At 42.7% G+C, this 12,265-nt stretch overlaps 1 protein-coding gene across 1 annotated transcript in view; it reads left to right on the forward strand.

The window, feature by feature from the left end:
• The window catches only part of LOC310872093 (putative G-protein coupled receptor 21), a 5,727-nt gene extending 1,240 nt beyond the window's left edge, over nt 1–4,487 (forward strand). The window contains exons 1-5 of the mRNA XM_083783804.1: nt 1–292; nt 914–1,344; nt 1,706–1,922; nt 3,390–3,478; nt 4,211–4,487. The exon at nt 1–292 is cut by the window's left edge and continues 1,240 nt beyond it. Of these exons, the coding sequence (XP_083639930.1) occupies nt 1–292; nt 914–1,344; nt 1,706–1,922; nt 3,390–3,478; nt 4,211–4,340 (1,159 nt within the window). The 3' untranslated portion in view covers nt 4,341–4,487. The remainder of the gene's footprint in view (nt 293–913; nt 1,345–1,705; nt 1,923–3,389; nt 3,479–4,210) is intronic.
• The last annotated feature ends 7,778 nt before the right edge of the window (nt 4,488–12,265 follow it).

Below are 12,265 nucleotides of genomic sequence, written 5' to 3' on the forward strand. Positions count from 1 at the left end.
TAGCTCCTCCTCCTTCTCCCCCTCCTCCTCCCCCTCCCCGCAGCCGTTCTGCCTGCTGGGCTCGGTGGGGGGCGGCGGCTACTACGCCTCCTCCCACCCGGGCCTGCTGGAGTCGTCGTCTGGGGGGGACGCCACGTGCGTGCTGGAGGCGTCTGTGGTCCTCTTCCTCACCGTGCTCATCATCGCGGGCAACGCCGTGGTGATCGTGGTGTTTCACTGCGCTCCGCTGCTGCACCAGCACACCACGGGACACTTCATCCAGACCATGGCCTACGCAGACCTCCTGGTGGGGGTGAGTGAGTGCATGAGCGAGACCTTATAAGGGCAGTTGGTGGTTCCCAAACTTTTTCCATGTCAAGGACCGCCCCAAATTGACACTATACCCCCCCCCCCCCCCCCCCCCCCCCCAATTGCTAGAACAATACTAGCAATTCAAAGCAGTTGTCCTCATAACCACACCTACATTCGCTGTCATAAGAACGGGAGGTGTCGCTCCGGTTCAGTCTCTATCCTTTTTTTACTCTATGGGTGCATCTCCTTGCACCTCACTAGTCAACACACACGAGCAGGTTGAATGAACTGAAACTATAGCGCTCCCCAAAACAACAGCTTTGGAGATCTGTTGGGAATTGATTACATGAAACAGTCACCCGTGCGCCCAGTCCCAAACAAATAATTGGTCTATACCTTAACTATACCTTAACAACGGTTTCATTATAGCAAAATTTGTACTTTGGTCTAAATGTTCTGTTACTCATTTTTCTTGTAGGTGGTTGTAGCCTACTGTTAAGTATAAACTTGAACAATATCCCTAAAAACCACATGAAAAAACATTGTGATAATATCACGTATGCTTGAAAGAAAACCCCATTGTGATATAATATTTCAATATTTCATCATCCCCTACTAATAGGTGAGCTGCCTGGCGCCCTCCCTGTCCCTCCTGCACCGCCTGGGCTCCGTGGACGAGGAGCTGGCGTGCAAGGCGTTCGGCTACGCCGTCTGCGTGCTGAAGAGCGTCTCCATGGCGTCGCTGGCGTGCATCAGCGTCGACCGCTACGTGGCCGTCACGCGCCCGCTGAGCTACGCCACGCTGGTGACGCCGGGCCGGCTGCGGGCGTGCATCGCGCTCGTCTGGCTCTACTCGGCGGCCATCTTCCTGCCCTCGTTCTCCGGCTGGGGGAAGCCCGGCTACCACGGCGACACGTTCCGCTGGTGCGCCGAGCGCTGGCAGACGGCGCCGGCCTTCAGCGCCTTCATTGTGACGCTGCTTTACGCGCCCGCCGCCGCCACCATCTGCTACACCTACGGGAGCATCTTTCGGATCTGCCGGCAGCACACCAGGTATATGGGGGGGCAATCAGAATCAAGTATTGGGACTAACCGTTTTAGAAATCGTGCATTCTATGATTTGTAGTTCTATACCGTAGTTCAGGGGTTCTCAACGTTTTTGGCTGCATGGGGACCCCCGAAAATGACCCCCGCCCCGCCCACCTCCAATACAAATTGACCGCTATAATAAACTTAATAGAGAAAATACATCATAAATAAATACTGAAACCACATATAATCATTAAGGAAAGTTTATGCATGCACTATGTGTACATATATCGTGATGTATCGTGGTGATACTGCTTGAAAATAATATTATATTGTGATATTATACTTTTCCATATCGCCCCCCACCTCTACCTAACACCACCAGGGAGATCCTCAGACGCCACGCCCGCTTCAGCTCGCATATGGAGGGGGGCGGGGCGGAGGAGCGCGAGGGCGGCGGGGGGCGCAATCGCTCCAACGAGGGCTGTCCAGACAAGCGATACGCCATGGTCCTGTTCCGCATCACCAGCGTCTTCTACGTGCTGTGGATGCCCTACATCGTCTACTTCCTGCTGGAGAGCGCCGGCCTCTATCGCCACAAGGTCAGAAACTGTTCCAAATGAACGATAACTATAGATGAAGTGCCCCTCGGGGCACAGGTCTCCACCAGGCCAGGTCAGGTTATTGTGGCCTCCTGGTGGCGCTATAATAGGCCAATGTGAAAAGGGTGCCATTTCTTCTTATACGCCTTGGATGGCAATTGGATGATTTGCGGCATTTTGTTCCAAAAATGTGTTTTGCTAAAATCCACCTGTCGGTGGCGCTATAACAGGCCAATGTGAAAAGGGTGGGATATATTCCTCAGTCTAGTAGAAAAGTCTGTGAAAGATTTCACGTAAATTGCACGCTGCATTCATGATTTGAGGCTTTTTGTTCGAAACGGGCCAATCCTGCAAACTGTGAAAGCGGATCTGTCCGATATTTCATATTCCATCCTAATTGGCTAACATGACTATAGAGATAGTGTGTAACGATTTGCGGGATTTTTGGACAGAATCTGGAGGAGTAATATTACAAATGTGTTTTTCAAAAGTCGACCTCCTGGTGGCGCTATAACAGGCCGGAAATATGGGGGAGAGGTTCATCATTGGCATCGTTGGAACAAAATGCCTCAAATCATCCAATTGCCATCAAAGGCGTATTAAAGAACAAAGGGTACCCTTTTCACATTGGCCCATTATAGCACCTCCAGGAGGCCACAATAACCTGACCTGGCCTGGTGGAGACCTGTGCCCGAGGGGCACTTTTCTAGTTTGTTTTGTTATTACTTGTATTAGTATTAAACAAATTAAAAAGGGTAGGCACTATAAGCTAAGGCTTCATAGCCTGGTTTCCAGCCCATAGACCCCGCCCACTCGACTGAGCACACAGCTGGAGGCTCTCAGAGTCTGACAATAAGGCTAAAGACTTCAGCCTACAGCTTTTGGGTTAAAAAATATATCTGTATATTTGTTATAACTAACTAACCCTGTGGTCATTAAAGCTGCTATAAGCAATAATATGTCACAATTTTAATGACCTTTTTATTTTTATTGGTATTCAGAGTAGACAGCCAGCAATGGGTAAAACGCTTCCATTTTTCTTTTAGTGTCAGAGACACATCTAGGGGCCACAATCTGCATTCAAAGATTTTCCTAGAAGCTTTGTCATTGTCATTTTGACCGGGTTTTCTTTTACCAATGACAAAGCTTCTAGGAACATCTTTGAATGCAGATTGTGGCCCCTAGATGTGTCACAGAGACTAATATTTTTGTTGGGAGCGTTTTACTCATTGCTGGCTGTCTGAATACCAAACAATAAATAAAAAACAAAGTCATAAAAATGTTGACATATTATTGCTTATAGCAGCTTTAAGTCATGCACAGGGTTAGTTAGTTACAACAAACTTTACAGATATTTGTTTTAACCCAAATAAATTAACCATCCATCCATTCATTCATTCATTCATTCATTCATTCATCCATTCATTCATTCATTCATTCATTAATCCATCCATTCATTCATTCAAGGTGGCGTCGTTCCTGACCACGTGGCTGGCCATCAGCAACAGCTTCTGCAACTGCGTCATCTACAGCCTGTCCAACAGTGTGTTCCGCAGGTATTGTAGCAGTACTAGGCATAAAAATGTACTTAAAGTATACCAACAGTACAAAGTACTCATTATGCAGAATGTCTCATTTCAAGTTTTCAAATGTATGATCATCTTTTGAAAATAGCAGATCTACAAGTGACGCATTGTGAGCATGGAGACCTGCTACAGTATTTTCAAATGGCCGTATAATGTATGTAAAGGGCTGAAGTGGTTAATGTGTGTTTTGTAATAATAATCACATTCTACAAAGTAAATTAGACTTGCTACAGTATATAGATCGAGCGCCGAAGTCCTGACGTCAATCGCTGGTTCATGGAAGTTTTTCTCATTGTGGTCAAAAAGTAAACAAACTGTCTCTGCGATATTGTCGGGGAGGTGTCTCTGTGTCGTTTACTCATATACTCATATAGCCTACTTTCCTTAGTGGAAGCACTCTGAGCCCCTCATCACACGTATAAAAGGTACTTTTCCGGAGGAAAAATATTCAGTATGAGGATTTTCTCGTGGCAATATCGGTAGAGGGCGCAGTGGAGTAAATAAAAGTAGAAAAATAATCGCTTTTTGGCCAAAAAATACCTTTTATACGTGTGGTGGGCCGAGGCTCAGAACCTCTGTTAGGTTCTTTAGCTTACGTATGAATCTTTGATGACTATTTTTGTATGTATTTGATGCATTACCGTGTGTTGTTCTTGCTTACTGTAAATCGCTCTGGATTAATGCCTATTTGTACATTTGCAGGGGCCTGGGTCGTCTCTTCAGCCCCCTGGTTCCCTCCTGTCTCGCACGTGGCCCGGATGCTAAGAAGTCTCTGTCGCTCGCTGCCGGTGGCGGCGGCCCTCGCCAAGACCATGCCAGATGCCAGGTGTGACTGCAAAACCGAGGAGGGTTAATTCGACGAGTTCTATTTGGTTCCGAGGCATTACGTTCTCTCTCGGTGTGTGTATGCGTGTGTGTGTGTGTGTGCGCTTCGCATTGAGTTGCACCACATGACGCAAGGACAGGTGTTTTTGGTCCCACACTTTGGCCCAATCCCAATTGCCTCCCTCAAGCCCTGAGCCCTGGACCCTCATTGACTTTAATGACGTCAGCTGTAAGTGCTTGAGGGTGAGAGGCTGCAAGGGCTCCAAATTGTTGTGAAAGAAATGGGACAGCACTTTGAAGATGAGTCCGCCATTCATGACACTTTGCATCACTTTATAAAGACTGTCCTTATTCACAGCCAGTGCCTACCTACATGCTTTGCCTATTTATACATGTCTATTATGTCTATTTTAGTATTTAAGCTGATCGTTTTATTATTAGTTTAATAAATACACTTTCCTGTGTGATATGAGTTGTAATATTAATATATAATAATATTCATTATACATTTCATTTCCATATTATTTTACTTTGCTACTTTTGTCATTTCTCATCATGTTTCCCTTATTATTATTATTGTTATTAAATATATAGCCTATATCCTTCCATTCCGTCTCCTTTTGAGAACAGTGAGAAAGCACTATTGTGTTTGTTGACATTCTAACCGCGATACATAACTAATTTGCATAATTAAATGATTGACGTTCGGAGGATCCCCCTCATTCCACTGGTAACGCTATGAACTGTGGGTAATTTCTTTGCTAAAGTCAGCCCAAAGTCAGCATCGACGCTGACTTTGGCAAAGGGCACATAAAGGGGCGGGGCTGAGCCCTCACTGACTTACCGATTTCAAATGGGACATCCCTCAAGCCCTCGCAGACTTCACATGAACGCGCAGCTAAGTCAGTGAGGGCTCATTGAGTCAGCAAGGGAGTGGTTTGGGATTGGGCCTTACAGTATAAGATGTGTTGAGAGGACCCCTGTGTGAAGCACAGAGAGGTGCCCGCGTAGCTGCCTGACAGCGCTGTCCTGTCGTATAGAGGCAGTGTGGAGCGGGAGTCTGTGAAATTATACTCCGGTTATTTCTGACTGGAATGTTCTTCAACATGTGTGTGGGATGAACTTTCACGTTCGCTTTTAGGAGGAGTAAAGATAGTCGCTAACTAGACGATTAACATATCAAATAGAAGGACTATGATGCACACTAAAAAGGGTGTTAATTTCGAGGTATTAATATACACACTTAAATTGTTTGTGATGGTTTTGAGGCCCGAGTGCACCTGGGCTCACGTAACCCCAATTACAGAAAAGACATGTGCAATACAACAATGTGTAGTAGTCAATATAATTATATAATGCAAAAGAAGAAAAGTTAAAAGTCTTTCTGAGACTGATGATTTGATATTGTCTTGGTTCTTTCAGGATAGTTTAGTGATGCAAAATGCTTTTTCTATTGAGAAACACTTGAAATAGACTACTGGCATGGTAACCATATACATGTTATTAAGTTAACAAAAAATAAATCACACCTTTATATATATATATATATATATATAATTAATTCATATGCAATATATATGCTCACAAATGTGTGTCCCATCCAAAAGGATACATTTAAGGATGATTGGTTTCCAGTCCATTTCGCAGAGAAAAGAGTTTTGTTTTTCTGACCAGAAGACAGCATGCGTTCTCATGTGAAAAGGAGAAATCGCGTTTTATTCTCTGTTTGTCTCAGGTTTATCGACAGTTATTTGTTCAAGTTAATTTATACTTCTGAACATTGTTAAATGAATGAAAATTTTAAACACAAATATTGCGACACTTAATAGAGGGTATGCGCATGCATGAAGTGAATGGGAAATCGAGTGGCAAATCGAGTGGCATAGTAACTTGGCAAAGTGAGTTTTAGTGAGTCAAAGTGAGTCTTTTAATGTTGTTTAATGCAATCAGATTGGACTTTTATGCTTGGATGTACAGGCTGTCAAGGCCATAAAAGTAGTTTTTTGGTTTTGCCTCATAGCTTTGATGATGTCAAGCGCATACCCTATATTGTCGAAAGGGTCCTGCTACGAAGGATGATTTAGCCTTTAGGCGTCTGAGCTGTTGCCTTTCTGCTCATCTCGAGGCGGCAGAGATATTTTAGAGCGACGATAAGTAATCAGAGACGACCTTCCAGTAGGCTATGTCTCTCTGACAGTTGTGATTGTTAAGCTCGTGTTATATTTAGGACGATCGATTCATGTACCAAAACTAACCAATCTACAATCTCACGATGCGTTGCAAAACACAACACATTGTGAGCTTACAGATCTGATATCTTCAGGTGTGCGACGCCAGCCAGTGGCGAGCGCCCAGCCAAGCATAACTCAGACCTATAAGTGTCCACAAGGCCAATGTTGCATGCGACAACAGTTCTCGCTTTTCTCTCATATTTATGACCCGAGTAGTCGAGTATTCATGGCCGTTCAGAACAGTGCAACAACATGCAGGAGAGACTGCTGGTCATCATTCGGAGGCTGTGGCTCGTCTTTCTTGAGAGCCACCTCTTAGCTTAAGGGTCAGAGAGGAACTCCTGTGGTTCACTGACACGGTGTAAATATACTTTAGAGAGTTTAAATATTTAAACGGGAGGCTTTAAGTAAAGCTCTTTGTGGGTTTCAACTTTCAAGCACGTCTATTATGTCGATTAGACCTCCGGGTATCCAAAATGGTTTACGCTAGGAGTGTTTTGTGGGCATAATGCATCGCAGCGCCTAGTAGGGGCATAAATGTATGCTGTGTAGTGTGCGTGTACACGCTATCATGTACATAGTGTAAAAGGTTAAAAGGTCTGAAAGCAGCTCGATTTTAGTGTTGGGAAAGAAGACAGAAAGATCTCATTCCATGAGCCCATTTTTATCATAGCGAACAAGGAGGTATGGCACATGAAATGGCCGTTTGCATACGGCATACTTAGGAATGTATTTATCTGCACAGTTATGTAAAATGTGTATGCGCCCACATACAACCCCCAACCCCCTGAAAAAAGGAAAATACTATGCAATAGTATTTCAATGTATGCAGTATCTGTTATATGAAGATAATCTCAAACAAGGTGTTGAGATGATTTGATTTCTGCACCCTAGTTTTTAAAATGATGATCTCTAATATTAGCTTAGTTTATTGCATGATTCTGTTTTTAGAAAGTGTGACGTCTGGGGGAAATCCAAATTGTTTGATTAAATTAATTTGCTACTGATGTGATGCAGTGGCTAAATCCTTTTATTTGGAACCTTCGTGCTTAGCCACTTGCAGCCTGTCATCCCTATTTTTGGGCATGTCATTTTAGGCAAAATTTAAAAAAAAAAAGAGCTTGAAAGATTGGTTATTTTTGTATGACGACACCATCGTTTTATGAAAATAGGGCTTAAATGGTAGCCTGTATACATTTGATAGGGCAGGGGTGGGCAAACTTTTTTCAAAGGGGGCCATATTAGAAAATACCGTCAACAGCAATGGAGAAGGTGGTCCCGGGGTCAGGACTAATCACTCGCTAAGAATTTATTAAGAAAGTATTTAGAAGCGTTCCTATTTTAGATGCGCGGTCACGGGGAAGAGCTATTGAGCCACTAAACACAGTCGCGATTTGAAATGGAATACTCTTAAAAAGGCCTACAAAAGCCTCATCCACTATCTTTTTCCAATGCATTGTGCCTGAAGGGGAAGCAATTGAACTCGGAGATGCAGTGCGAGGGGAGATTTGATTAGAGGTAAGCCAACTTTATAGTTTTATCATTAATTAGAGCGCTAATTAACGCGTTAAAGGCGTTGTTGGCGGTGCGGAATATAATTAAAAAGACGTTAGTCCTTAGCCAGGGTTGAGTTAACTATCATCAGCAATATTTAATATCAATGGTCTTTTGTCAGGTGTGTGCTGTGAACAAAAAGTGCAACTCAGCCTCTTTTCAGCCTAACAAGGAACACTGACGAATTATACTCTGGGAAATGCCCAGGTTAAAAATAACTTTAATGTAAAAATGTCCCATACTGTTGGGCAGGTCATTCATAACACAATTCAGGTATGAAGCTGCGGACCGTATAAAATTCACCCCCAGGGCCGCATTTGGCCTGTGGGCCGCACTTTGGACACAGCTGTGATAGGGTTACCGAGGTATTCGTGGAAAAGTCTTTTGTTTTCCATATGCTCCAGAAATAAGCACGAACAGTTGTTCAAATCAATGAACGTGTTTATTTTTCCCCCTTTTTTTCTTCTTCTTCCCATAAACAAAAGTGTGTGTGGAGATAATCTCAACTTTTGACGTGTCTAATAAACTTCAAACTTGGGGGAAGGTTTCAGGCTCGATCAGGGCCCCAATTTACCATCAGGAAATTGAAGTCTAACGTGATGTGAAACTGTTCTGTGATGACAAGGCAGTGGTCTGCAGCACAAGAGATGTGGGTCTTTCAGCAAAGAGATGTGTTTGTATCGGGGTGGGGGAAAGAGCTAGCAGACAAAGTCACCTATAGTATAGTTTAAAACACCATGTGAATCAATGATTCACATGCAACACAAGTCTGGAAAGGTTTTGTCTGTGTCTTTTTCTGTGACGGTATGCTGCTTTACGCCACGGAGCCAGTGCAATCCTTCGTCGTTCTCCCAACGATGACATATCAAATATTATAGAAAGAAGATATTATACACTTAATACACAGCTGTATACTGCTGTACTTGTGCTCTCCTCTCTAAGGAAAGTGGTTCAAAATGTAATCTCTCTCTCTCAGAATACAGGTTCTTGTAAAATGAAATCACTAATAATATAATCACAAAACAATATCTGCAATGTGTGATTTGTCATTGCCTTTACCTAAAAGGAAAACACATTTCTGAGTAACCCGACAAGTAAATTGGCAATCGTATTTTCAGCTTTTGACTATCATATTTTCTTTATCTGATATGTACTTCTTTGTGTAATCAGCTTACATCAATCCATTTCGCAGGTAATTCATTATACTCTGCGACTATTTCCATTCCAGTATGCGGTATGCCACCACAGTATGAGATTATAGGATAATTGTGCTTCATTTGGCTCACATGACTGTTCTCTCCTATGGTGCCATGAGTGACTGTTCCTGTTAATGCTCTCACGAGACGTGGGTGTTTGTTTTTTGATTAATTTGATTAAGCTCACATGAAAGCTACTGATTAAACTAATATACTCTATACAACCACATCATTGTAATTGTTCGGTGTGGACATAGTTTTAGCCTCCAAAAATGTCTATTCTGGACTCTTTTTAATGTAATGAGCCACGTACGTCATCACCAGCATGATGTCGCTTTGAAATACCATTTGCTATACAGTACGTACGTTGTGTGAAATATCATGTTGTTGATGAACATTGCACTGTTGAATGTGTCTGACATTTTGTGATGTGATTAGTGACTGTACATTCATGGTAACATGTAGGCCAGGGGTTTTCAACTGATTGCGAACGAGGGACCGCCACATAATAATGTTGGGAGGGGATATGGACTACAGATTAGTGCTTTTTAACACTTATGTTATGCATCCCACGTGTATGCTGTACATTCCACTGTTTCTCAACCAATGGTCCATTGACTACCAATAATTCCTAATGATAATGACTCAACCAGACAACCAGGCACTTCCTCGATCCTCTCGGGATTCCCAACTCACCTTTTCTGTTGAATTTCTTGACCTCCAACCCTTTGATGTCTAGGATCCAACAGGGCCACTTAATTCACCCCTTTGTAAAAAAAAAAGACAAACATGTTAATGACGTTTAGAAGATTTAGAACACTTTCCTAAGATTTTTTATGTGTGTAAATATGAGGGATTTTAGATATTTTAGTATTTCAATGTGCCTGTGATGTCATAGACACTGGTCTCACTTCTTTCCTGGGCTGCATGTTGTCCCAGTAAGACCCCCCTCTCCACAAGGTGGGGCAGTGCACCAAAGCATTGTGGTCATTGTAGTAATCCATCAATCCAGTCAAACCCTATAGTCAAACACACAGACTTCAACATCTTTCTGGCCGTAGGGTGCAAATTCCAAATTGTGCTACTACAGATACTATTATCATTGAGCGACTGGAGTTTCTTCCAGCGGTGAAATGTCCCTTTAAACTAAAGCTTTGATCCTTTCTAAAAAAAGTTATATCAAAGTGTGTTTATTTATTTATTTTTTCCTGTGGGAAAATCAAGATTGTTGTCGGTACCGGACCAGAGTCAAAGGCTACAGTTGCAGCCCCCGAGGGATATGATTTTCTTCTCTCCTTAATTCACAGGGTCTTGGACGGACTGCAGTGCCAAATCTGGCTTGCAGACCGAGGCTGAGCGTAGGGGTTGGGGGGAGAGAATAATTTTATATTCTCTAATTGTGTAGACTTATAGGCTAAAATAAGTGATGCATCTTAACAATAAGAGCGTAAAATGCAGTTTAATTTTACGCTCTCAAGAGTTAAAAGATCTATAAGGGTCTATTTGGTTACCAACATAATTTAGCTGGGGACCACCAGTGTTTTGGAACTGCAGTGAACGGAACATGACATAACACGGCATAAAACGTCTCCGCCAACATTTTTGATTTACGGCTGAAATAAGAACCCTTCTGTGTGAGTGTGACCATGAAGTACAGTATAGTGAATGTTTATGTAATGGACTTTTAAGGGGTGTGTGGGGTATTTATTGGCCGCCATTGGTAACTGAACTAACAAACACACCGCCAATATTTGAATAGAGACATTTTTACTACTTACAATGTGGAATGAACGAGCTCATTGTGCAACACCCAGTGCCAAGCTGTTAGCTATTCCCTGTTGATTGGTATAATTATGTGTTTTGTACCTCATACTGTATGACAATGCATATAGTGCTGGACTGTATAACGTGATTAATAATGACCAAGTTCTGGTAGTATGTGTGCACGGTTAATTAAATCATAACTGTTAATTGGCTCATTCTGTTTTATTTTAGTTTTCTTCAACCCAACATCACTTTGTGGGAATGTTCTGATCTCAGAGAGGCTGACAGGAAAGGCACAGATAGTAAAATGAAACAAACGAACAAAATGAAAGAGTTAAGATTCTTATTATTGTTATAATTGTTACATATAATATTGTATAAAGAACGATGAGCGTTGTTTTCAGTGAGGAGTATAGTCAGTATGATTTGAATGTCATTGAGGTACTGAATAAACTCACTCAGTCAATCATCACTCACTCATTAAGCGAATGTGAATCAATCAACTGATCAATTTAAGCATTCACCATAATTTAATCACATTTCTTTTTAGAATTCTGTGTTATCCGAGCTAAAGGCTAGACCGCACTAATGCAACTCCTTGCGACAAAACAGTTTTAAGGACATGTCACACCAATGCAACTCCTTGTGCAACAAAACAGTTTTAAGGACATGTCACACCGATTGCCATTGGGAATAATGGTTGCAAGTAGTTGTTCCGACTAATTCCCACTGGTAGCCTGCCCTACATGTAGCCTAATCTCTTTCATCTGTTAACTCCCCTTACTGCACAAAGAACACTGATTGAAATCTGTTGTGTTTCTGGGAAGGCATTAGTACACTGCGTTGCCTGCATGCCAGCGCCGCACACCGAAAATAGCCGATCTACAAGCGTGTGGTATAGCGCTACGCATTGTGAGCTTGTAGCTTGTGTGACATACCCCTCGCACAACTTAAGTGTACGACTCAGGCATGGCATTATACTGCACTTTGTTTGTTTCCCCTAAGTCAGTGGTTTTCAACCAGTGGTCCGGAGACCACCGGTGGTCCTTGAGGGGATTCCAGGTGGTCCCCAGCTAAATGATGGAGACCTTTAACTCTTGGGAGTGTAAAATGAAACCCGTATACGGGTCCATTTCAACTTTAAGAGATTTCACTACACAGAACTAAATGAATGCATTGACGTTTGT

This window comes from Protomyctophum parallelum (assembly GCF_964188405.1).
Source record: "Protomyctophum parallelum genome assembly, chromosome: 15".
NCBI classification, from domain to species: domain Eukaryota; kingdom Metazoa; phylum Chordata; class Actinopteri; order Myctophiformes; family Myctophidae; genus Protomyctophum; species Protomyctophum parallelum.